This window comes from Pleurodeles waltl, chromosome 3_1 (genome assembly GCF_031143425.1).
Source record: "Pleurodeles waltl isolate 20211129_DDA chromosome 3_1, aPleWal1.hap1.20221129, whole genome shotgun sequence".
NCBI classification, from domain to species: domain Eukaryota; kingdom Metazoa; phylum Chordata; class Amphibia; order Caudata; family Salamandridae; genus Pleurodeles; species Pleurodeles waltl.
This window is the reverse complement of record NC_090440.1, coordinates 609,576,481-609,603,800: the sequence shown is the minus strand read 5'-3', so window position 1 is coordinate 609,603,800 and position 27,320 is coordinate 609,576,481. Positions and strand designations below refer to the sequence as shown.

The 27,320-nt window shown below is 44.2% G+C and overlaps 1 protein-coding gene across 1 annotated transcript in view; it reads left to right on the top strand.

The window, feature by feature from the left end:
* Positions 1 to 27,320, top strand: part of LRRC56 (leucine rich repeat containing 56) — a 623,145-nt gene that overhangs the window by 533,884 nt on the left and 61,941 nt on the right. Inside the window, exon 14 of the mRNA XM_069223062.1 lies at positions 18,590 to 18,959. Within this exon, the coding sequence (XP_069079163.1) occupies positions 18,590 to 18,959 (370 nt within the window). The remainder of the gene's footprint in view (positions 1 to 18,589; positions 18,960 to 27,320) is intronic.

Below are 27,320 nucleotides of genomic sequence, written 5' to 3'. Positions count from 1 at the left end.
AACGTAGGTTAAGAGATACGTAATGATGTGGGTCTTCTTGCCATTAAGCTTATATCCTGAGACTACACCAAATTCCACAGCTAGTGCTTCCACAGCAGTCAGTGCAGAGGACGTCAGAATGGCCACAACGTCTGTGTAGGCCAAGACTTTCAGGTCAAGGCCATGCAGGCACAGAGAGCAGATGGCAGCTGATCTTTGTAGCGCCCTGATATAAAGGGCAAACAGTTGAGGTGAAAAAGGGTCACCCCTGCCGAGTACCTCTAGTGACGCAGATTGGGTCTGAGAGAGTACCCCCATAGGAGACCTATGCCATTAATCCGCTTTACAGAAGCTTGACCTGTGATATAAACTCTGGGCCAATACCTGCTGTACTCAACCACCCCAGAGGAACCACTAAGAAAGCTGGTTGAGAGCCTTTTTCAGCATCCAACATGATTATTCTGGGGGGAATCTCCACAACAGATGCAAACTCCATGAACCTATGTTGATTTGGGTGCACCAGGTCTGAGATCACTGCAGATTGCTGATTGGCAAATATCCTTGTATAAATCTTAAAATCTGCATTAATAGGCCGATAACATATAAATGGAACCTTTAGACTTCACTCGATTGCATATCATCTGCATTGTGGCACATTAAATCAAGTTTGATCGTATTGTGTACTTCGGCTATCACCTGCACCTATGTGTCAGCACCTGCTGTGGACAGACAGAGGCATTAAGACGCAATTCGAAGGCCAGCAAAAGCAGCACAGACCCAGACAGTGGTACAGTACATGAGGGCACAGAATGGGAAATGGCACAACAGCAAAGCAGAGGGGGCCCGAGGCATGTAACAAGGTGCATAGAAACTCCCCCTCTTCCCCCCCCACATCCTTACCCCCTGTGAGAGTGGCACTAGGCTCTCTTTTAGGTTCAACCCAAGCTTGGCGCTACGGAAGCGGACCACTAAGGCGTGGGAGCAGTTTGTGGTAGCTAAGCTGGTACAGATAAGCTAAGGGGGAAGGGTCTGCTAAACCTCAAAGGAAACAATACCCAATAGTATGAAAAGGATTACCCGGGAAATCCAGTCTAAGGCATATCCAACAGGCACAAACATGAAGGTGGTGCGAAATTAAAAAACTAAACACCCCACTTCGTGGGAAAAAAACTCTAGCCTAGGCTCAACCTCTCCAGTTTTCTGCAACCCCCCTCTCAAGCATTACTTCCCTCCTCCACCTTCCAAACTACTTCTAAAGCAAAAGGTGCAATTATGGAATCCGAGCACAATGAACATGTAATCGATAGCCGGATAGAGGGCAACTTACAGAACACCAGTGATAGCCAGCACCGTCCACAAGACCTGCGCCTTTTCGAACGGACAGTATACAAACCAAAGTATCCAACGGGGATAAATCTATAACAAATTCTCTAAGTAAAAAACTCAATTGTTTACTGAGTAGTAATTTCTTTATTACGAATAAATCAAATCAATCATAGTGTCAACAAATCACCTATCTACCTAAAAAAAGTAATATATACAAAAAAGCTAAATATATACAAATACAAAACCACCGTAAAACACCGATAGGTGATTTGTTGACACTATGATTGATTTGATTTATTCGTAATAAAGAAATTACTACTCAGTAAAAAATTGAGTTTTTTACTTAGAGAATTTGTTATAGATTTATCCCCGTTGGATACTTTGGTTTGTATACTGTTACTGTCCCTAATCCAGTGGGGTAATAGGGACTTCCCCACTTTTTGTTTGTATTTTCGAACGGACAGAGCAAGGTCAGACTACCATCCAACAAAGTAGCAACGGACAACTACAGACGTATCTGCTATATTTCGTGCCCGGATCTAAAGAGTCCAAAGAACCACCTAAACTAGCATTTCCAGCGGAACAGTTAAAGGAGGGGGGCAGGCCAGGCACAATTCAGTACCTATTCACCAGTCTTCATCTTCTTATAATTTATTGAATACTCAGCGATGCTCAGACTCTTATATCCCTCCTGGGCCAATTAACATTTGCAGACGCCAGACTCAATTCAGGTGGGGGCCACAGCAGGGCACCAGGAAGCTTGTGAAAGAGTCAAAAATAGGGGCTCTGGTCCTGGTCAGGCAGAAGGGGGACAAATCGGTGAAGGCTCCTCAGCAACAGAGACTGTGCTTCGACAGGTTCTTACGGAACTTAAGGCTTTAAAACTATGACAGGAGGAAGCAAATCGTAAGAGGGAAGTCCAACTCATCCTCAGACAACAACACAGCAATTGAGCACTCGTGTTAAAGAAGTTGAACAACAAGTATCAGACTTGGAAGATGGTGGATCACACATGGGAGCATCAATTGACAGATATCAAGCTGAATTGGCTGATTTGCAGATCCGGGTCGATGATGCTGAAAATCGCTCCCGCCACTCCAACTTAAAGTTCTTACCATTGGACGTGCCCATGGAGTTCCAGCAGCCCAGGAAAATATCCACAGACAATAGTGGCCAACTTTGGAGACTACTGTATTAAAGAAAGAATTCTTTAATTCGCCATCAAAGCAAGGGCCTTCGTAATTCCGGGAGATTACTCATTTAAAATCACCTCTGATATGTCCGCACTAGCAGCGCATAGACAACAAGAGTTCAGTTTTCTCAGAAAATAAGGGCAGCAGCCGGCCTAGTCCAGCAATCAAAACTGAAAGTTTTATATAAAGGATGGGCTAATATATTACATACAGCAGAGACGGCAAAAACTCTTCTGAATTCTATTCGGAGTGCAGACGGGAAGGGGTTGTAGAAAACAATGTATAGAGGATTAAATCTATATATCAGTAGCTACCTGCCTGCATGCATGGGGCTGTGAGGTAGCGGTTGGGGGACTTGAGGGGGAGACTAGATGGAGAACGCTCTTGGTGTAACATTGAGGGAATATTCCTCGTGTTCTGTGGCACGGCGATTATGAGTGGGAATGTATTGACGAAAGGTAATCAGGCGGAAAAAATGTGTTTGTTTTTTTGTGAGCGACCAAAAGGGGAAAGACTAAGATGTCTCCTGGTTGTTTCGGTGTCTACGGTGCTATGCCAAGGCACCACAGCAAGGGCAAGGGGAGGGGGGAAGCACAACGGAATAGTAGACCCAAGACAGGAACATTGGGTGGAATCAAGGGATAGGGAGGGGAGTGCTCTGAGAGTCCCTAGAGGGCCTCAAGCCCAAAGCATCCAGGGAGGGAGTCGGGAGATGGGTTGGGGTTAGTGGTGGGGTCAGGGGCGGAGTGAGGGGCAGAATGCAGGGGGGAGGATTAAGAGGTTGAAGAAATTCAGATTTTTTGACAAAGTAGCAGACACTAGGTACGGCTGGAAAAAGCCTACTGTTAACCCAATTAAAAGATATGGTGAAGCTTAAGATTATTTCTTGCAATGCAAACGGAATCTCAAATAGGCAGAAATATAAGGCAATGCTAAAATGGGTGATATCATTTAACACCAAAGTCAATTATTTTCAAGAAACCCATCTAAAAAGTAATAACCCCAAAGTATATATCCCAAAACAGTACTCAGCAGCTCTATTTGCTTCATCTGGGATGGCAGTAAGAGGGGTGGCAATATACGTAAGTAACAGAGTTGACTGGGTCATAAAGGAGGTTATTAAAGACCCTAAGGGGAGATGGCTCTGGTTAAAGGTTATGCTATCAGGAATTCAAATGAATCTGGTCAGTTACTATGGGCCACTCATAGATGAAGTTGAACCATTATAATATAACAATGAATGTCATAGGCCCCTTTATTATTGGGGGGGAGTTTAATTATATTCAAGACATTATATTAGATACCTCTAATAGGGGGAAAAGACAACTAAAACCCAAAACTAAGAGAATTTTGAATACAATAAAAAGCGATTTTCAGTTAATGGACCCTTGGCAAGAAGAATATCCAGTAGCTGCTCAATATACCTGCTTTTTACACCGTTATAAAACAGCTCCGCAGATAGATTTTTTTCTAGTTTCACGTACACTGAAGGAGGTTTGCTCGCACAAATGGGCAAATGCTCTTTCTGACCATTCATCAGTCATGGTGATGTCAGAATTAGAGGCACCTACTAAGGAGAGGCCCAGATGGTGGTTCGATAGATCCTTACTTAGTAATCAGGAGTGGGTCACACTTATGAGAAAATTCATACAGGAGATCTTTCAGCATAATCAGAATTCTGCATCCTTATTCAACATAGGGAAGCGTTTAAAGTTACAGCTAGGGGTCAGAATATTTCCTTCAAAACTTTGCAGACTCAACAGCGAGAGCTTGAAATTAAAAAACGTCATATGGCTATAGATAATGCCACAGATGATTGTATGAAAGCAGAGGGGTGGGGGGCAGGAAGCTGCAAGTTGCAATCTCAAACGAAAGCAAAGTTAAAAGATTTCTTTATTTTTGAAGAAGTAGCTAGCTCAGCAAATAGAGAAATACCTAGCTTGAACCTCCTGTATAAAACATGAAAGACATCCAGTACATCAAATTCAGGATCCTGAGACAAGTGTAATCATTACTCATGAGAAGGATATTGCTTGGGTATTTATGTCACATTATTCTAGAATTTATGGGACCAATTATGTATTTTCGCCTGACCAGATAGATCAGTATTATAAGCCAATCACGCTACCAAAGATACTGTTAAATGTCCAGAACGATATAACACAGAAGATTACACCCTCTGAGATTAAGGGAGCTATTCAGAAAATGCCAAGTGCAAAAGTGTGTGGTGGAGATGGTTTTTCAATAGAGTTCTATAAAATCTTCTGCGAGGAGCTAGTACCATTCCTAACGGACTTATGTATTGCAGTATTCGAGGGTGTAGAAATACCTTCAGCATTCAAAGAATCAACAATAGTCCGTTTGTAAAAAAAAAGATAAAAATCCGCTGAAGCCAGATGCATATCGCCCAATCAGCCTGCTCAACGCAGGTTATAAAATCTTAACAAAGGTCTGGGCTACCAGGATTACACCGATAGCACAAAAACTAATACATAAAGACCAAAACTGCTTTGTAGCCGGCAGACTGATGGCATCTAATACAAATTTTCTAATACAGGCAGTCAAGTATTTTTCGGCCAATGCTATCCCTGCTGCAATGATAATGTTAGACGCAGAGAAAGCCTTCGATCTCGTGAACTGGGAGGCCGTGTTATACAGTCTGACCAAATTCAGCTTTCCCTCGCAATTTACGTCGATGATGAGGCAGCTGTATCAGGGTGCCCATGCCGGAATTGTTATCAATTCAAAAGTCAGAGGCACGATCCAAATTAAAAGAGGCACTAGACAGGGTTGTCTTCTTTCCCCTATACTGTTTGCCTTCTTTATCAAACCTCTGGCCCACATAATACACAGTTTGAACAAAATTAGGTCGCCAATAGCAGCTATGCCAAAAATTAAGCTCCTTGCTGACTACATCATTTTATACCAGAGATCAATAATGTGCAAAGGGTGCTGGATAGAATTAATGAGTATACTCAAATAAGGAGCTATAAAATTAATGAAAACAAAACAGAGGTTCTCCTATGTAGCGCAGGAATAGAGCATCTTCCTCCTGGTTTACAACAGCAGACTAATTCATCCGAACCCATTAGGTTTCTGGGAATATATGTCACTAAGAACTATGGTCATTTATTTAACCTTAACTATGCCAGGATGCTTGAAAAAGTGCAAGGCATGTTTGGACAGATGGATGGTTCTCCCGTTGACTCTGATAGGGAGAGTCTCTTTAATCAAGATGTCTATTCTCCCGCTTTTTCTTTTTTTATTAAAAAATGTGTCAATAAGAATAAATAGCTCCTATTTTCGTGAATTGGATTCCATGATACGAAGTTTTATATGGAGGAAAAAGAAAAACAAGGGTGAGGCTCGCAGTTGTCCAGCTCAATAAAAACCAAGGGGGCTTGGCACTTCCTAATTTTCAAGTTTATTATCAGGCTGCATTGCAGGACATACTGGCACAATATGTGGATAGCAGAGAAGCCCTGGAAACACTCATGGTCGATCGGATGGTCGCAGAATCAGTAATAAGTCCCCCAGCATTTATTAAAACCACTAAACTTCCCAAAATAACATGATATAAGTATGTTCGCGATCTTAGTAAAGGAGCAGAGATTTTAAGTAAAACACATCAAATGACATCAGGTTATATTTATTTGCAGCTCCAGGAGTGCAAATATTTTGGCCTACACCTTCCAGAAACGGTAATAGCTCAATGGAATAACAAAGGGTTCAAAGAGATCAGGGATTTTCTGCTAAGAGGCAGATACATCACTTAGGAGGAGCTTGCAATAAGATTGGAGAATATGGCAACTAGACTCTTTTTGAGTTTTTTTCAGATCTCCCATTTTACTAGTACTAATATACCCAGGGCAATTACCCATGAACATTCGATAGAGAGGGCTCTAATTAAGAGTAAAGTAGTGGTGACAGGAAATTGGTCCATATTGTTTAGTTGGTCAATCCACCTCTGAATTAATTACTGATTGTAGGGATAAAAGTTTCAGAACAACACAATGTGTAATTACCAGCGAAGATTGGAGAATTATTTCAGAAGTTGGGGTTGAGGGCAGCTAACTGTAAAACAATGTCTTTCCTCTCCAGATGGATGGCTTATTTCACCCCTGAGATGTTACATAAAATGTTTCCATCAATTTCTGATCAATGCTTTTGCTGCAATCTGGAGGGACAGGGGCATAGGCTACATATTTTTTAGACTGTCCCAAACTAACTATTTTTGGTTGGATACAAACAAGGTAATAAACTACAGCTCTAATTTAAGGATTGAGATAGAGCCAAGCTTAGTTCTGTTTGGAGTATCTCAGAGAACACGTCAGCTAGCTAAATTTCAACAATATTTCATTAAGACTGTTTTTGCAGTAGCTAAATCATTGCTATTGCAGTTATGGCGGACCCAAAATATTCCTACACTGCAGAACTAATAGGATAAGATGGTAAGAACCAAGAAATATGAGGAAAGTTACTCAAAACGTGTCGGGAGTATAAAAAGGTTTACAGTTAAATTGCAGTATTTAGTGGAATATTAAGCCAAGTAAAGCTATGTAGCCAGTAGGAATATTGGGAGTCAAAGCAAGACCGGCTCATTAATATTATGTTAACTTTACACAAAATGATCGAAATTAGGTTGTGTCTATATATTGCGAAGTGATCAAAGGTTTGTTCTGAGTGTGTTGTTGATTTTACAATCAAAGGCAACATAGCAAACATTTCTTAGAAATACAATTGATCGACCAATATGAAGGGATTATAGGAGGATTAACCAGCTGAATGCTACTTAGGTATAGTTTCTGTTTCATTTTTTGTAATACTTGAACCTGAAATAAAAAAAATTAAAATAAATAGGCCTTGGTGGAGTTGAATTGATTTTGGAGAACCAGTGCAAGTGCCCTTGAAAAGGTCTTAAAGAATTCCAATGGAGTTTCATCCTGTCCAGACGCCTTACCTCCGCCAGTTGCCCCATGGTCATCTCAGCCTCTGCCAAGGTCACACTATCCTCCAGCCTTTTTCGCTGTCCCTGTGTCAGCTGCTGATGTTGAAATTTCTCAGTGTAACTTTTAACAGATTCTCCGAAGGCTAGACAGTTGTCACTGTAGAGATTTTGATAGAATTTTCAAAACACCTTTCTAATTTCAGACTGCTCTGTGATTTGCTTTCCCTTATCATTAACGATCTTCTGAATGAGATTACTACTTTATTTTATTTTGTTAAACTATTTTATTGTTTCAGTCGATAAAAAAAAATACAATTATGTTCCATGTAATCACTGTTACACACTTATTTTTCGTGCTCCGAATCTAATTACATTTGCATATCTTTTGCACTCTTGGCCATGTGATTACTATTTATAATTTCAACTGAAATTATTTAGAAACATTGCTAACATGAGAAAATTTGTGAAGGAAGAGAAGATAGAGAAAGGAGGAAAGAAAGAAAATGAGAGATCGTGCTCGGAGGAGCTGTTCGGGGGTGTCCGCGCTTCCCATTATGAGAGCCCCACGTCGGGAGGGGGGTGTAGTGTGTTATATGTTCCCAAAATGGTTCGAGCGGTAGGGCCGTGTAGATGATACGCCGGTCACAAGGGGAGGGGCGGGGGAGGGAGAAAAATTAATATAGGTGATGAGGGGCGATCCTCGGTGATCTGCTGCAACATGTTCCCTGTTGTGAGTTTGATTTGACTTGGCCTGGTATATTTGCGTCCTGTTGCTCCCTGTGTCCCGCTACCTTTGTACCACTGTTGTTGCAGTTGCTCGCTGCTAAGTTCATTCATTATTGCTTGTCTTGGGTTGCGCATTCAGTGCCTCTGTTTGCGTGTGCTCCCCTGTCAGCATTGTCTTATTGTTTGTCAAACCTATTCGTTCAAGGGGGTCGCTTGTCATCTTTGCTTTCCAATTTAGTTACAAAGGAGTCCCAGGTGTCTATGCCCTTGACCCGGACCCCTCTGTCTTGCAATGATTGCAGTGTGTGCGCTTCTGCCTTTGCCCATCGTAGCAGATCTTCCTGCCACTGATGGGGACCCGGTGCACCAGGTGCCTTCCAGTGCATTGCTATCAGTCGTCTATATAGCACAAGCGCTAAGTCAATGCATCTGTCTGTCTGCTTACGTCCTTTGGGTCTATCTCTGATTCCCAATAGGCATAACTCCGGCGTAGGGGACAAAGGGGTGTCGAGCCATTCAGTTATCGAAGTTACTATGTCATTCCATGCCTTCATAATTGGGGGGCATTCCCATGTCCTGTGGTAAAAGCTGGCTGTAACAACTCCGCATCTGGGGCACCCCTGAGATGTCTGTGGGAACATACGTGCGAGTCGATGTGGTGATAAATATGTTTGGTGTAGGTAGTTAAACTGTGTGTATCTAAGCCAGGGATTGCGTGACACTGCGTAAGTCATTGTCATGGCTTGGCTCCATGCATGCTGTGAGAGTGGTGTAGCTAGATCCTGGTCCCATCTATTTTTTGCTTGGTCCTGTCTATGTTCAGTATGTGCGGTTAGGATTCCATATAATCTTGATATGTTTATCGGGGTGTCTGAATAATCTAGTAAGTCATGTAGGATAGGGGCCGCCTTGGGTTCGTCATTTCCACAGTTCCATGCGGATCGTACTAATTGTCGCAATGCTACAAACGCTATGAAGCCCCCCGTCCCAGATCATGGGCGCTGGCCAGTGTCGCATAGGTTAAGAGGTGACCGTCGCCATATATGTCCCCTACTGTTTGTATGCCTTTCTCGGGCCATGTTGTCAGGCCTAGCTGTGCTGCTATCTTTCCGATTTTTGGGATGCCCAACAGTGGGATCTTTGGGGAGTACTGTAGATTTTTATTCCCAGCTGATACGAATCGATTCCAAACCCAGCGGGCATTGTTTAATTGAGTGTTATGTGTGTATCGTGGGCCTTCTCGGGTCAGCAGCCAGCTTAGTATGTTAGTATGACCTAAGTCAGTGTGCACCGTCTGTGCCTCAGCGCTCGTGGGATTACAGAGCCATTTCATCACCCACTGTAATTGGGCGGATGTGTAATACAGCTCAAATCATGGTGCCCCCAGACCTCCCTGCGTAAGTGGTTGGTGTATTTTCGCTAGTGCAACCAGTCGGCGTCCGTTGTCCGTTGCCCCACACCAGGTCAATCAGTATACTGGTCAAGTTTTTGAAAAAGGAATTAGGAATGTGCCAGTGGGAGCGCCATGAAGAAATATAATAGTCGCGGTAGCACAATCATCTTTGCTATGGACACTCTTCCCATGGGAGAGAGTGGGAGTGAGCACCAGAAGGGCAGGGAGCCCCTGAAGGACCTAATCGCCTTTCCTAGGTTGCCCTCTTTGAGATCCAGGGGGTCGTGGTACACATTTATCCCTAAGTATTTGAAAGTGGTGTAACACCATTTTAGGTCGCAGAGCGTGGGGACTAAACGATGCATCTCTGGCACCGCTCGCATGGGAAATAAGCAGGATTTTGACCAATTCACTATTAATCCAGAGACTACTCCAAACTGATCCAGCAGGCCAAGTAGGACTGGGAGGGATTCAGTGTGGTTTCTGAGGAATATTAGTGCATCATCTGCATATAGCGACACTATGCGATGTGCGCGACCATCCAGTATGCCCCACTCCGGGGCAAGTGCGCGTAGCCGGGTAGCTAATGGTTCAATAGCAAGGGCGAACAGTAATGGGGACAATGGGCAGCCCTGTCTGGTGCCTCTTTCAATATTGAACTTCTCAGATATAGTGTCACCTGTCTTGACCCTCGCCGACGGTGCCGAGTATAAGACCCTAACCCATCTTATGTATGTCATACCGAATCCCATTCGATTGAGTGTCTCCATCAGAAAGGGCCATCCCAGAGTATCGAACGCTTTTTCGATATCTAGTGATACTGCCACTTGCTTGTAATCGCCCTCCGGCGTGTTTGCCATCAGGCGCAGGAGGTTCCGTATATTGATAAAAGTATTACGGCCAGGTGTACCAGGTCCGGCATCAAAGGGAGCAGGCGATTTGCTAATACTTTACCGAGCAGTTTGCAATCTGCATTCAGCAGTGAGAGCGGTCGGTATGAACGAACATCCAGAGGGTCGCGTCCCGGTTTAGGTAGTACTGCTATTATCGCCTCACGTTTAGTTTCTGGCAATTGACCTCGCTCGAGAGCCTCGCCCAACATATCAAGGTATGGCGCTAATGTTTGTGCCGAGAAAGTACAGTAGTACTCTACAGGAAGGCCATCGCTACCAGGTGCTTTACCATGTGCCAACTGTTGCAATGCCTGCTGTATCTCTTTGAGGTCGATCAGGAACTCCAGGGTTCCTATCTGTGTTTCCGTGAGTTGATTTAATTGTGTCTCTTTGAAGAACTCACTTGTTTGTTCTGGTGTGGGGGGGGTTGTGCTTTATATAGCATGCTATAATATTCTCTAAAGGCGTCGTTTATTTCCGCCTGAGTGTTTATTGTTACCCCTGTGTCGAGGCGGATGGCGCCTATGGGAGTATTGCGTTGTTCGTTCTTTAGGAGCCATGCCAGCAGCCTCCCTGGCCTATCCCCCTCTGCATGTGTTCGGGCTAAGTAGTGGTGGTAATAATATTGTCTGAGGCGATGGTCTGCCTCCTTCCACTGTGTTCGCAGTCTCCCGAGCTCCGCAACTGTTGTTGTACCTTCTGCAAGTTTACACTCCGCAGTGCGTACTTCTTGTTCGTATTTACGGAGGTCTTGGGTTAATGTCTGTCGTACACCCCCAGCCACCGATATGCATGTGCCCCGTATCACCACCTTATGCGCGTCCCATTCAGTTGCCCTAGAGCTCGTTGTCCCGCTATTTAGTGTGAAGTAAGAAGTGATATGGGTGGCTAGTTCTTTTCTGAACGGAGGATCCTGTAGTAAGTTTGGTTGGAGGCGCCATGTTGAAATGCGAGCACGTGGTCTGCCCCATTGAATGTGCGCTATGAGTGGGCAATGATCTGAAATTACTCTTGCCGTGTACGCAGCGCCTGTGAACTTGTGTATCAGATCTTGCGAGCTGAGTATCAGATCTATGCGAGTGTATAGGAGGTGCACTGGAGAGTAATAAGAATACTCCCTATCTAGTGGGTGTGAGTGCCTCCAAACGTCTATTAGTCGGCGTTCCGACATCCAGGATTGCAGGATATGTGAGTTTTTCCTAACTGGGGCAGCGACCAGTGGGGGGTGTGACCTGTCCATCTCTACCTGTGGTGCGCAGTTCAGGTCTCCTCCCCAAATACTAGGTAGGGTTGGTATATTTGACAGGCGAGGGATAGTTCTCTGTAGGAATTCACCCTGTCTGACATTTGGGGCATACAGCCCTATGATCGCCAACGGTTCCCCGTCAAGCGAGCCTTCCAGCTGGATAAACCTGCCTTCTACGTCTTTTGTGGTGCGCGTCACTATGTAGGGGACCCCTGGAGCTATCCAGATCAGGACTCCCCTCGCGTAAGTCGATGTCCCAGTACCGTATACTAGTCCCGTCCATCTCCTTTCCATTGTTTTAAGATCTTCTGGAGTGAGATGCGTTTCTTGTAGTATAGCTATGTGTATGTGATGGCGCTTTATATATGCGTGTATTCTATTTTGTTTGTTCGTGCCCGCCATTCCCTTCACATTCCAAGTTAGTATGTTATATGCGGACTCTTTGTGTGACATGTTTTAGTATCGCATCTCTCCCGCTCCAGTTCTGCACAGGGGTCCAGGGTTCCATATCATTCTCCAACCCCCCCGCACCCATGCACGCGCCCCCGCACCCTGCCGCCTCACCTCAGTCTTTTGTGTAGGATGGCAGTGACAAAAGATGAACGAAGTGTACACCTCCGATAGAGATAAGAAGTTAGAGGAACATCTAAGGTAAAAGAAGAGACGAGTTGGGTTAGGCCCAACTTTGAATCATTTGGCACAACTGGTGCCTAAACAAGTGTTTACACAAGTCTGTTCCATTCAGGGACCGTTCAGGTGTTGGGGGGTGTAGGTTAGCGGTGGTAGAGATCGTTGCGTGACCCACCTCCATGTTGTTGTTACCCTGCGCAGCCATGAATGAAGTTGCGAGAGCCGTGGCCAGTGCTTCTGCGGCTTCCAGGGTCGTCGCCGGACCGGGTCCAGCCGAGCGGTGTTCATGTGTGCCCATTTCCGCGAACCGGATGATTGCTCTCAACTGTCCCGGGTCCAGCGCCCTAGCAATTATTTTTTCGTCTGGGCCATTTTTTTTTTAGACTTTCAAGTCTGTAGCGAGAGACGTCGCCGGGGAGGGCTTCATATGTCGTCCGCCATACGTGGTGTGAAGTCCGGGCCTCCAATCAGTGGAGAGAGGGGGGAGCTGGATCCGCTACATAGCGGGCTGTTATCTTTGAGTTCTGCTTCACTTCTAGTGTCCAGTTGTGAGCGTGCAAATGTGCTGGCTTCCTGCAAGGCCTGCGCCTGGTCGACCGCTACCTGTGATTTTGTTGGGCGTGCCATTGAGCTTTTCTTTTTCTTTCTGCGGAGGCTGGGTGTAATCCATTCTTCCTGAGCCGTATATTCTTTGGATGATTCTACTAGGCCCTTGGCATGTATCCATGTCCATGCGTCTTCCGGAGTCGGAGTAACTGCTTGATTTTGACAAACGATGCTCTTTTGCGTTGTACTTCCATTGTGTAATCTGGGTAGGCCGTGATGTTGCAATTCTCCAGATTAATTGTTCCTGAGGATCTGAAGTATTGCAGAACTTGGTCCCTGTCCCTGTAATTTAGGAAGCGCCCTATCAGTGGTCGAGGTGGGGCTCCAGGTTGTGGTGGTCTGCCAGGGATTCTGTGTGCTCTTTCTACTACTGGTACTTTAGTGGTGTCTTGTATTTTCATTATATCTTTCAGCCAGTCCTCTAAGAATTCCTCAGCTTTTGTTGATTCTATTCTTTCTGGGACACCAAGAAATCTGACATTGTTGCGCCTGGAGCGGCCCTCCGCGTCTTCGGCTCTGCGCTGTAGTTGTGCCATTTCGGTTTCCATCTGTTGGATTTTAGTTTTCATGCTTGCGACCTCTGGTTGGACAGTTTCCAGTGCCAGCTCTGTATTGGCGACCCTTTCTGTTAGTTTGCGGTGATCTGCTTGGAGTAGTGTGACCTTCATGACAACAGCGTCGATCTTTCCTTCGATCGAGGCCTTGGTGTCCATTACTGCTTGTAATAATTTATCAAATTGTAGAGAATGTGTGCGCAGCGTTTCACTCACTTGTAGAAGCGTTGTGATCTGCGTGTCTGGATTGTTCACGGCGGGTGGGATTCCACCGTCCATGTGGGTCACCGCCCTGGGTTGTTTCAGTTTGACCATCGTGCTCTTTCGTGACGATTACTATTGAACTATCCTGTGGCGCTATATTCTATTGGAATTATCTTGGGTCAGAGTACCTGTTAATGGGTCCAGATTTCCTGCTTCCGAATGACACTCCAAATTCGGGGACTCTCGGGGTCTCTTGGATGTTTCCTTGATTGTTCCTCTGTCGTGATCTTTAGGGCTCCAGATTGACACTGCCCTAAGTGTGTCTCGATGCTGGGTCGGCTATCGGTGCTTTTCGCCCACTGAGCCCGTGCTGTGAGTGTACTATTGTTTTGGTGGGGATCTTAAATCGCCTGCAAGAGGTGGAGACCGTTTCTCCGAGTGTCCGAAGAAACTCAGACTTCTCCATGTGCACGTTCCCAGCCGCCTTGAGGAGTTGTTCTAAGTGCCTTCAGAATATGTTCCCAGCGTGGCATCTACATGTGGGTTTCCCGCCTCGGATTTTACCTGCGCAATGGTTCAGCACAGTCCCCAAGCTGATTCCTGCTCGTGGGGAAAAGTCCTTGTTGGTCTACGTTCGTACCTCTGTGGCCTTTTGAGCGTGCCTTCAGGGCAGGTCTCGCAGTGACCGGAAGGGGTGCAGAGGGAGATCTGGTGCGACCCTTCTTATTCCTTGTTTCTTAGCTTTTTTTTTTTTCACTTTATTTCTTATTTGCCCAGGGTCGCCTTCTTTGTTTCTTGTGCCGCTTCAGCCGTTCACCTGGGGCTGTATTATCTGTTTTCACTGCGTCCCAGGGGAGCTCCAGTGCCCCCACTATCACTGCACGCTAGATGCTTGGGACCGCGCCTGTCCCTCTCACCTATCGCGGCTCCGGTGTCGTCGCGAATCTTGGTGCGAGTCGCTGCAAGGGCCCGATCTCGGCCGCGCACGAGCCCGTTGCGGGGCAGAGGCCACGCTCGGCCGTCCAGCCCAGGAGTCTCTCGGGTCCACACCCGACGGCGACCCCGGCGCTCTCCTTAGCTCCACCTAGCGAGGGCCGCTTGGACACAGGCCGCCGGCCGCGCCGTCTCGTCGGTGCCGTGTTCTTCACCCTCTTTGTTTTATTTATTTTGTTTCTTTTTTGGGCATCCAAGTCCACCAGCAACTAGTGGGGGCTCCATGCGCCACAATCCCGTCTGTAGGGCCGTGCAGGGACAGGATAGTTGCTGATTATGGTGGGCCGTGAGCGGAGCTCTGTGTTCTAGCGTCCGCTCCGGCCGCCATCTTGGCCACGCCCCCTGAATGAGATTACTACATGATCTGTCTTTGATTCGGAAAACCAGCAATCGACCGATCTCCACTATTTTCAAAATGGAATATTTGCGTAGCCTGGATCTTCTTGGTGCCCTTTCCCACGTACTTTTCTTTAGTGTAGTTTGTAGTACCACCTGCTGTCTGAGGCTATAGTAACTTTCAGCGAGTCTTGTTCGAGTGTGTTCTTAGTTAATACTGCCTTGATCTGACAGAGGATGAGCCGTAAGCGAGTCTCGGCTAGGCTCCATGACTTCTGTTGCTGTGTCGTAAAACTCAATGTCTAGGCTTTAAGTGCATCCCAAACAGACGTTATAGATGCAGATCTCAGGTTCACATCTATATATCCCCCTATCTCATCCTCCATTATTCAAATATATTCATCATCTAACAGCAGCTTCCAATTGAATGTCCAGCTCGCGGAGTAGAAGACTGACTACATCAGTCTGACCTAATAAACATAGATAATGAGTTACAGTCAGGTATTATTCTAGCATTTAACTAAATATTAACATAAGTCTAAAGTGAGTGGCTAACAAAAAACATACCAATCCATGGAAGAGATTTATGGGGGGGCTGAATAAAAGGTAAAACCATTCTTCTGGGGTCTGCAGGTATACCAAACCTCAATTAGTGTGTAGTAGCATATTACTCTATGGTCGCCCTGATGTAGTGTGAAGCCTTGGATGTAGATCAACATTGAAGTCCCCGCATGATACTAAAGGCTGTGGCCATTGATGTAGTTCACCCAGGATATAATCAAACATTAATGGGTCATCCTCATTTTGCCTGTACACTGTACAAACAGTGAGTTTAATACCCTCCATTTTAATCACAGCTATTAACCATCACACACCCCTGTACCCACTTTTGCTACCAGTACCACCCTATTTTTCTTTTTCTCCCACACTTATAGAGCCACCCCCTATTGGGTGGCATTATTGTAGGAAGTGACCAAAACCCCATACCCCAGTTCCTGTAAGGGGGGTGCTTGCTCTTCAGATATGTGTGTTTCCTGGAGACAAATAAATGTGTGGTTGTAAGAGTATGGATTTCTTCTTTAATTAGCTTATGCTTATTTGATACTTTCTTTCCATTAATATTCCAGGATAAAATTTGAAGGTACTGACCATGACCCATCGCACAATCATCAGTCATCATATCCTCCATTTTAATAATAGCTAATAGCTATCGCTACCCCCATCCACTTTTGCTACCAGTACCACCCAATTTTGCTTTTTCTCTCACACTTATAGAGACACCACCTCCCCCGGTTAGGTGGCATTATAGCACAAAGTAACCAAAACCTCATACCCCAGTTCCTGTAAGTGAGGTGCTTGCTCTTCAGATAGGTGTGTCTCCTGGAGACAAATGTGTGATTGTAAGGGTATGGAGTTATTCTTTAATTAGCTTGCGCTTATTTGACACTTTCATACCATTAATATTCCAGGATAAAATATGAAGGTGCTGACCACGACCCATCGCACCATCATCAGTCAACATTCCCTCGTCTTGATGTGACTGTACTTGCATCTTTCCTCACGTTTATGGTGAACTTCCCGTACTTCCTGTACTTTGTTCCAGTCCTCTCCCCCATTTTCTCCCCAGTTATTTTTAAGTCCTTACAAGTCATACAGATCGCTTTAACCAACCATTCCCCCCAAGCTATGCCTCTTCTTCCCATTGGACTTACCCCCTTCAAAACAGACCCTCCGCCCACCCTCTGTGGCTAAACTCTGGACCAATACCTCACCCATCCCTCTCTACCAACCCTCAGTAACCAACAGGTTGAACACATGAGACCCCCACAGGGCAGTATCAATACTGCGACTAAGCTCAAAAAGAGAAAAAGCCGTAAAAATTAAGAGTGAAGAAAAGGAAAACAGAAAAAAACACCATAAGTGCTACTAGTCTATTGGTCTCACACAAGCAGCTATAGCCACTATACCCATAAAGCCGCCCTTGGTGCCTACAAGATTGCGACATAACACCCATACTACAATGAATACAGATAACCTAGTTGAAAAAATAAGAATTTCCCAAAAAAAGCTCAAAGTATGAAAGCAAGGCTTTATGTCACAATGTAGTACTTTAATTGAGTTGTGAATCTTTATTTCCTGTTGCCATTTTTTAGCAGCTCAAAAAAGTAGGTGCCTCCTGACAGAAGTACGCATGACCTTCAAAGTTTATTCTCAAATTGGCTGGCTCCATTAGTGAGACTATTGCACCAATCTTTTAAAGCGCCGGGATCTGCTTGTGAAGCCTCCATCAATGTGATACTGTCTCATGACTGAAGTCAGACCAGACGAAGAACTCCATGCCACAATACCTGATTGGTGACGGGCCGTCTGGAAAATCGATTGCAACATAAAGTTCCCTACATAGATAAAGATTCCCCACAGATATCGAGCAGCCCTGTCATTATTTGTTTGCCGAAATGGAAAACATTGTGCCCTCTGGATCAGGGAGTTCATATCTCAGTCACTCAATGCAGAAAAGTATTTTTAAGAGAAGGATAATATAACCTCTCGGATCATCTCCCTAACATCCGTCAGCTATGCCCAGAACCTGAAGATTATTCCTCCAGGATCTGTTTTTCTAGATCATCTAATTTAGAAGAGAGTCTATTCAACTAAATCTCGTGCTTTTGAACAGTTGTTTTGGTGTCTCTGGTCTATTCTGGAGATCCCCCTGCCATGTCTCTAGATCTCCACCTTGGGTATGGAGACCACCTCTGTCATTAGATGTGACATTTTTAGGGAGAGGGAATCCTTTACCTACTCCACTCTGTGGAGCTAAAGAAACTCACAGATAGCTGTTAGAATGGGCATGGCAGCGGATGTTGAGGCATTTCCACTGGCCGCCTCTTTACTATTAGCATCAATCAGCTCCCTGGAACGAGGTCCAGAGTAGCCCATGTAGTCTGGAAATTCCAGGTTCCAAAGGTGGGGATGTTGCCTCCAAACAAGGAGAGGGGAGGGGTTCATTGGTGTGAGCTCCAACCCCTCTCCGTCCCATAGAAGCTCTTCTTCCTCCTTGGATCAAACAGGGTCCAGATCTCCCTGTGCATAAACTTTAGTAACCAAATCAGACAGGCTAATCGCTTCTTAGAGTCAATAAAAGCTCTCATCAATTTCATGCAAATCGGAGCCTGGCTGAGGGATTACACCAGTCTCAATGTCCTCCTGACCATCACCTTCAGACATAGGCCTTCATTATGATCATGGCGGTTTGGCCCGCCATGCCGGCAGTGGCGGCTGAAGCATGCCGATTTTCGGGCAGTGATCTGCACGGTAGGTGCTTAAGTTACAAATAAATATGTAAAAGCTAAGAGCCTGTCATAACATGTGGAAGTGTAAGTAGCAAATGTAAAAAGGCGAGCAAAGATGTGAAGGAGGTAAAAATAATAAATGTGACATTTTATACACTATTTTACTTGATTTTGGATCCCCAAGATGTGTTAAAAAATGTGTTGTACCTGATAATGTTAATGTGTTATAAGAATATTTTATGATAAGTAAGTGAATACGTTTAACATTTTAGTGTCAGCATCTCCACAAGCCCAAGAAAGCCCGCCGTCAACTGCCCTCTTTAATTCAAGATTACATGCTACTCCAAAATGCCCTTCTCCACCATCAACTCAAGGTACTAACAGAATTATGGACATTAGGATACGACGTTTGAAAGTACCCAGTCAAACAAGCACAGCAGTGCTGATATCACAGGACAAAGCTGAGAACCGAACTGAACTGGCAGATGAAGTATTTGCCCTTTTGGACTTTGTTACTGCCCCTCATGGCTCAGAATCTTCAGTACAAAGACTACAAGAAAATCAAAAGGCAATGGTTCATGCTGAAACGAGCACCAGGAGACCAATTATTGGGCCGACAGAAGTTAGATCGTCAAATATCAGGTGTGTGATCTAGACATCATCTTACACATATAACTGTGAAAATGTAGTTGTCTTTAACAATACCTGTTCTCTATTTTAGGATCATCATTAATAGCCATTAATGTTAGAATAATTTCCTTCTGTGAGTGAAGACATCGAAACATAAAATCCACAATCTTCTCTAAAGAGAGTAAATAAAGTTAAAATGTTCAAACATAATAAAGTGTTGAACAAGGGTAAACGGAGGTTTGTAGGCATTACATTAGACTGGAATAAAAAAGGCTGCCTGTGCCTTTGAGAAGCTTAGATGCTTTCTATCCAAGAACGCAGTTGCCTCTCTGAGCCAGTTCAGTTATTTTAACATCATTTGATGTTTTTACCATTGACTCACGTTTTCAAACTTTCTTCGTTTCTTTCATTTATTTGTTTCTGTTACAATGCCTTCAGTGTTTCATGTTATGGAAAAAAGCAGCTTCAGACTCTCACACGTTTTTTTATAGTCTGCCGTTCTAGTTTGCATTCCACAACTAGATGTAGATTTTTTTTGTAAAAGTGTATAGTTCCACTGTTGTTCTTATCTGTTGTTTTGGTGCACTATTTATTTTGTTGGTTAATTGTCTGCTTCTTTACCAGTTGTGTTTGGAACTCCATCTGACGAACAGCCCTGCCCTCTTTTGTTTGTTGTTTTATCTGGCATCCTGAAATAGCTATGCTCTTTATTGGTAGTGATATGAACTTTGTTTGACAAACACATTTGCACTGCATTTTGTTCCAAAAGGCCATACTGTTACCATACTGAGATTCAAACCCAGCTCTGCAGCTCCAAGGTTGGCAGTTTTGGCTGTTACACCACATCCTCTGGCCTGCTCCTTCTCTTCTCTTCTATTTTCAGTACTCTTGTCTAGCAGTCTCAGCTGGGTCACATTGCCACGGCTCCTCGCAAACCCCACTCAATGCGGCCCTTGTCTCAGTTTACAGCTCATGTTCTGACTGCCCCCTTCGTATCTGCTGCTGTTGTTACAGATTGTATGCAGTCTAAAGCCCCCTTATACCTTCATTTTTGCTTGAGTGCCACACAAAATTGTTAAATAAATATATACATGAATAAATATTAAAGCTCATCATGTCTCGTTCTCCTCGTAAGAGGTACAGCAAGCCTCTCTGCAGAAACCTCCCTCAAGGCTGGGTCGCTTCACAGCCGCTCCTTGCAACTCCCCCTCAAAGCAGCCTCCCTCTCAGTCTACGGCTGCTTGAGGTGTCTCGTTCTCCTCATTGGAGGTACAGCCAGCCAGAGGAGCCGTGCTGCGAGGTACTGGTCATTGCAGGTTTTTCAACTTCAGTTTCGTCTCCATGAACAGTCGCCAAGAAAGCCCCGTGGATGACCCTGTTGCATGGTGCAGCAGATGCAGTGGCACTGGTGCCAAAAGCTCCTCAAAAACCACTGAACACCTGTCATGGCTATATGCTGCTACTAAGCAACCTGTCACAATCGCAGTTGCCTTGCAGGCACTAGGGTCATGATTTGGATGGTGAAGCAGGTGCAGTGGCACAGGGGCCAAAAAATTCAGGAAGTCCACTGACCACCCGTTATTGCTATATGTTGCTACTAAACAAGCAGTCACAAGCACAGTTACCTTGGAGGCACCAGGGCCATTACAAAATCACATCAGATTACAAATCATTGAAATCACTTTAACACCATAATAATTGATTTACATCTTAAATAATTGGTGTTCGACATGTTCACACAAAGCAGTACCAAGGCTTTTTAATTTTGTTCATTCAGTGGTACTCCCTTCCTTCTGCAATTCTGGCTGGGTCACTTTGCCGCCACTCTTCACAAACCTCCCTCAGTGCGGCCATCTCCCAGTCTATGGCTCATGTTCTGACTGCCCCCCCTTGCATCCGCTGATATTGTTACAGATAAACCCTATTGTATCTTTTGTTGCAGTCTAAAACTCTCTTATACTTTAATTTTTGCTTGGGTGCCTCGCAAAATTGTTAAATAAACATATACATAAATTAATATTAAAGCTCAATGTGTCTCGTTCTCCTCAGAGGAGGTACAGCCAGCCACACTGCAGAAACCTCCCTCAGTGTGGCCCCCTGACTTCTGCCTCCTGGACGACCCTGTTGCAAGTGCAGTGGCACAGGGACCAAAAGCTCTAGAAACCCACTGAACACCGATTATATCTATATGTTGCCACTAAGCAAGCAGTCACAAGTGCAGGCACCTGGGCCATGATTTGAATGGTGAAGCAGGTGCAGTGGCACAGGGGCCAAAAGCTCCTCGAAAGCCACTGGACATCAGTTATTGTTATATGTTGCTACTAAACAAGCAGTCACAAGTGCAGTTACCTTGCAGGCACGAGGGTCATGATTTGAATGGTGCAACAAGTGCAGTGGTACAGGGGTAAATGCTCTAAGAAACCAACTGAACACCGATTATTGCTATATTTTACTAGTTGCAAGCAGTCAGGAATGCTCTTTTGGTTCTTTTGAGCTATTGTACTCAAAGTAACACATAGCATGTAATAAAAACTTTAACCTATTGGACCTTTCTGTCTACCTTCATCTTATGCTACATTCAGCACATTTATATGGCACATTTTCATAGTTTTTGTATGGTCCTAAAATGCTTCTGAATCTGGACACACTAACACCTTGGCAAGGGCATTCTCCATCTATAACATTAGCATTTCAGCCATTATAAATACTATATAAATACTTATAACATACCATATGGCATTCCATACCAAGCATTGGCAAAGCCAATAGGTCTCGACTATACATGCTCTATCAGCATTGTCACTGTTTTGTTAGCCTTTTAATATAGCAGCGCTAGTTTCAGTGCAGGATAACAGAACATTTTAAAAAGGACTATAACACAGGAAATGCCGTCTGTGTCAAACAGCTTTTTTACATTACTTTTAGTCATTTGCAACATAGCTAAAAAACATTAGCAAAGCCACTAAATGTCACATAAGCAAGACCTATTGGCTTTGTAAATGTTTTTTTAAGCTTTTTGCTTAAATTGCACAACTGCTCACCAAGCTACAACTTACAACAAAAAACAGCTTATTATTAATCACATAGGCGAAACCTAATGCATTTACCAATGCCATACCCATCTATCTCGCACTCTCATGCACTATCCCAACCTCACTAATATAGTTAACTTCAGATCTTCAAGCACAGTTTCTCTTCCATGCCTTTTCAAATTTTCCGTCTTTCTAACACAGGCTCTCCTCCTCTTCTTAGCATGTCTTCTGGATAAACAAAAGCTCCTTCTTTAGGCTTCTGTAGTCTGCTCTCCCCTCCTTTCTCCCTTTTTCATACACTATTTCTGCTGCTCCGTCTCAGTCTCGCTAACCACTACCTGTACAAACTACCTATGCCTCTCATTCTTTCTTTCTATCTATTATCCGCAGGCTCTCACCACTATCTATTCACCATGCCACATAATACACTACACAACACTCAATTCCACACCACACAAATAAACAGCTAACAATTCCAATATAACACACATAATTCAATCACACACCACACAAATCCACCCCACTACAAAACAAAACACATAGGTAAAAAACAATAGGTAAAAAACACTATCATTTACAATGCCAGTAGCTCTAATTCTCAAAAATGCAAGACCTATTGCACTGTAAATGCTTGTTTTATGTTTGCTAGCTGGATAACTTTTAGATTGTAACCTTCCTCCCTTTCACATTCCATGCCGTCAGTCTTGCATTCTCATTGGCGTGATTTGCTCACACTGTCAGCGGCTGTTGTATTTTACATTCTGATAACCAGCTTTCTTCATAGCTATTTCTCTCCATAGCTAGCTATCTCTGCTTCCACATGCATTCTGTGAAAAAAAATATAATTTCTTGGTTTCTCACTAAACAAGAGAAAGAAAGGCAAAACCACATTTCTGTAGCATTTATGAAAGTTTACCTTTCAAGATTACGTTTGTGGTTCCAACAATAGCATTTTTAATGAAATTGGGAATATTTTGTAATTGTAATTATAAATAAATGTAGCAGTGCTTCACAACTGACGGAAAATGCCTACATAGTTAACAAAGCAGATCAAGAAAGTCGGGCAGGCTTGCACAAGGGATTACCAACCACAACCACAACTCTGTCAATGTAGCTGCTCACTTCTATTTACAGTTCAGTTTATTCTGCGGATTTGAGCAAGTACTTCTACTGAGACCATGTTTCTGTGGGTTTTATAGGTGATGCTTGTAATGTATGTTATCCATGTCATTTCAATGTGACCAGTCAAGCCCAGAGGCATGCTCCCTTTGCCTGCTCACCATGACATTGTTTTACTGAATTCCTAAAAGCATGGTCCTTCAGCATTGCGACCATGTATGCCCAGGGAGAAGGCCATTATCATAGAAAATATCCAATCTTCCACTTTTGGTGGGCCAGCAGACACCCACATTCTATAATTTGGTATTCCTGCTGACAGGATTAAGTAATAAAATAGTAAATACCTAGCTTCTTTGCTCAGTATTTTATGGTGCAAATCTGAAATTATAAGGAGATCACGTCTTACTTGAATTTCTACAAATCTTGACACGGGGTACACATATGTAGATCATCTGTGCTCTTCACGCATAGTCCACATTGCTGTTTTCTTTGGTTACAACTTCAGTAATTTCTCTTGTGCATGATACAATCTGTTGATAGTGAAAAAGTGAATTCCCTTGATTGCAGCAGGCTACAGACATTTGTATAGGTAATAGATTTGTGCTATCTAGCCAGGATCTCAGAAATTGACAGGCTTTTTCACATACCAATTGTAATGGCTCCATTCTGTATTCTTTGATGCAATTCTGTCCTTTAGCCAGCGCATTGCCAAAGTCTTGCACCACGTCTGTGTCCACCTTCATGTGTAATAAATTGGTTCAGATGGATAGTTCCAGGTAGTTCAATTTTTAGAGGCACTTGCGCACAAGAACCTCGGCCTCTTCCCAATTTTTTACTTTACTCACTCTCCATAAAGTCACGTACCTGCTAACATCCACTGTTATAAACAGGATTACGGAGAGCATCCTGAAAGCATTCAAGGAGACATAGTAAGCCTCAAGGGGACATAGTAAGTCCTTAAGAGGGTGATTACTGCTCCTTTCTGAATTTCAAATGGGTAATGGGGTTCCAGTGTTGATGGGATGTGTTCCCAAACCCAAGTGCTTCTGATTTACCTGACCAGGGTCCTGATCTGACTATTTGTGTTTCTTCATAGCTCCACTTTAACTGCTTGAAATTAGAAGTACAACAGAGGATTTTAAACCTGATGTTCTCTGAAACCAACAACACCAAAATACCTTCCAGTCTCGTATGTTCCCAAAGGAAGAGGTGCCCATCTGGGAAAGTGGGGAAAGGAACAAAAGACAGATGGCTGTTGAATGTTGTGCAAATTGGCTATTGGCTGAGCTATAGGTCATCTCTTTCATTCATTCCTCCAAAGAAAACATCAGCACCCTTTTAATTCAAGAAAAAATACAGTGGAACGGCCCCGCAATCCAAAAAGGAAAGCAAGTTCACTCCTGTTACTTTCTGGTTCAAAAGAAGGACCAAGAAAAGACTATCATCCCTCTCAGGAACTGAGAACGGCTAACAAATACATAAAGAAAGAGAGGTTTTGTGTGTTGTCACTTCAACAAATCCACCCACAGCTTTCAGCAAGCAGATTACATGTTTGCCATAAACCTTCATGATGCACATTTCCACATCCTCATCCTACAAAAGCATTTCACATTTCTTTTTTTAAATGTTTTTCATTTTGCATTTTATTGTTATAACAAGACCAGTTACATGCACAAAGTTTGTACCCTGTCATTGCACACTTCTAATATTTCTAGTTGGCAGTGTGCACAATGAAAGTTCTTCCTTTCGACCTCAAATATACTAAGCAAACTTTCAAAGCATGTGGCAGTAGTGGTGGCACAGCTCAGAAAGATGAACTTTTTATCAATCCCTATTGGAATGATTGGTTTACAAAGGCATTGAGGACTCAGAAAACCCCACATCACGAAAGCATAACACACTTCAGCGACTGGGTCTCAGAGTAAATCATACTAAGGGGCTCATTTAAATGTTCGTGGTAACGAACAGTCCTGCCGCTGGTTTTCTGACTGAAAACCCACCGGCCGCCATGAATGTCTGCCCGCCGTATTTAGATGTTGGTGTTCCCATAGACTTTAACCTGTCCGAGTCCCGCTGCCTCCGCCAAGTTATCCCATCTGCCACCACGGCACCATAGGAAAGAGTGGATGACGACGGGACTTCAGCCACACTTACCACCGGCAGATCTGGATGTGCCATAACGCCAAGCAAAAGCGGCGGTCCGACCTCTACTTCTTACTTGGTGAATTGGGTAGAAAGGGGGTGAAAACTCACCTTTTCTCCTGATTCAACTTCCATTTCCGGCTGGACACAACTGGACAGGACCATCCGTAGCTGATGCAACGGGACCCCGAGAAAACACAACCCCTCCCCTTTCTATCGCTGGACGCAAAGGTAGGCAACCCGCATTGGCTGTGTACGTTGGGAGGTCACTGCACATGGGCACTGGACCATTGCAGACGTGTACATGTCACAGTAATTTATTTAAAATATTGTGACATGCATATCTCAGGGACACGGGTGGGCCAGACATGGGTGGGGGCAAACTAGTACACAACTCAAATTGAACACATACACAACTGTCATTCTGGCATCAATATTCATTGCCAAATAAATCCTGGCACCACAGTGACGGTACATTCACACTTGTCAACTCTGCCGATGTGTGCACATTTTGAGGGGACATGTACCTGTCATGTTGTGCTTGAGTTGTGTGTGTGAGTCAGTACATGTATATTTGTGTGCGATGCGATTGGCTGGGTGAGGTGACGGGAGGTGTAGTGTGTGATGTGGTTGTGTCAGTATGTGTGCCACTTGCATATGGCGTGGAAGTTGTTGTGTATGTTGTGTTGTGTGTTCTATTGCTGCATGCAGATACCAGGTACATGCTGTTGTGTGGCTGTCGCTTTTGTGATGTGTGTAGTTGTGCTTGTGTGTTTGTGTAGATAAGCATGTTGGTTGTTGTGGCTGTGTCCTGTGTGGGTGCAGTGTCACTAGTGTGTATATGTTGTGTGATGGATGGATGTGTATGTGTGTTTGAAGCATGTAGGTGTTGTGTTGTGGTGTAATAGCAATGAATAATGGTGTGCATGTGGTGTGTTGTGTCGTGTGTGAGGCAGGTAGACTCATGTGAAGGCTGGAGCATGTGTGTGTGTGTGACTTACCTCTTTTCCATGGCCACTGGCATTGTCTGATGTCCATTGGGTCCAGCGATGTCCTCTCTCTGTCAGCAGACTGCCGCCAGTAAACAGCCTGTTCAACGGTAACACCTAAATACGGCCTGCGGTAACCCGTCTGCCTGATGGCTAGGGAGATGACTCCGTCATGGCGGTCTGCAGCTCAGCTGCAATACATTTAAATATGGCAGGTGGAGGATCGGCGTCGTGATGTCTTTTCGGGCCCTCGTCCGATGCGTCTTGACAGTGCGACCACCAACTTTTAAATCAGGTCCACAGTCCGGTGCAATCCCAGTTCATTACATCCGTTGCTTAGGAGTGGTCATTGACACAGAATCATCAAAAGTGTATAATTTTGAAGTGAGATGTCTTCTGTCTGTCTGAAGTATCAGACTCTTCTAAATATGTGATGTTCCACATCTGTCAAATTTCACTTTTGATTTCAATAGCATTCTTGTACTGTTCACCCTCTTTCAAGTGAGAACGTTACAGCAGTGCCTGGAAGACAGCTGGTGCCCGCTGTCAGGCTGTTGGAACGGTAACCATCTCTCAATCTGCAATAGACTCTCTTCTTTGGTGGTGTGAATCAACCAGTCTCCTGCAAGGTGTTCGCTTTCATCTGGGCACTCCATCCCAGACCATCCTGATGTATATTTCTTTGTTTGGTTGGGGAGCCTACATGGATGGGCTTGAAGCTCAGGGAAAGTGTTTGGCCAAAGAAAAGACTTACCATATTAACCTGCTGGAGTTAGGAGCAGCCCTTTCAACACCCAAGTCTTTCTTACTAAGTTTCAAAACAGCATGCCTGCTGTTCAGATAGACAATACATCAATAATTCCACATCAGTGCATTGCATCAACAAGTAGGGAGGCTCGAGATCAAGAGCCCTATTTTTAGAAGGTCCAGAAAATGGTTGTCCATTTTCCTTAGGCCCAAAACGTGAAAGCAGGTTCTTTCAGCAGAGCAGTTCAAGAGACTGTGTGTTAAACAATTGTAGACTTATTTACAAACACAGAAAATAAGAAATGCCCAAGTTATATATTCAGGTATTTCCAGCCAGGCACACT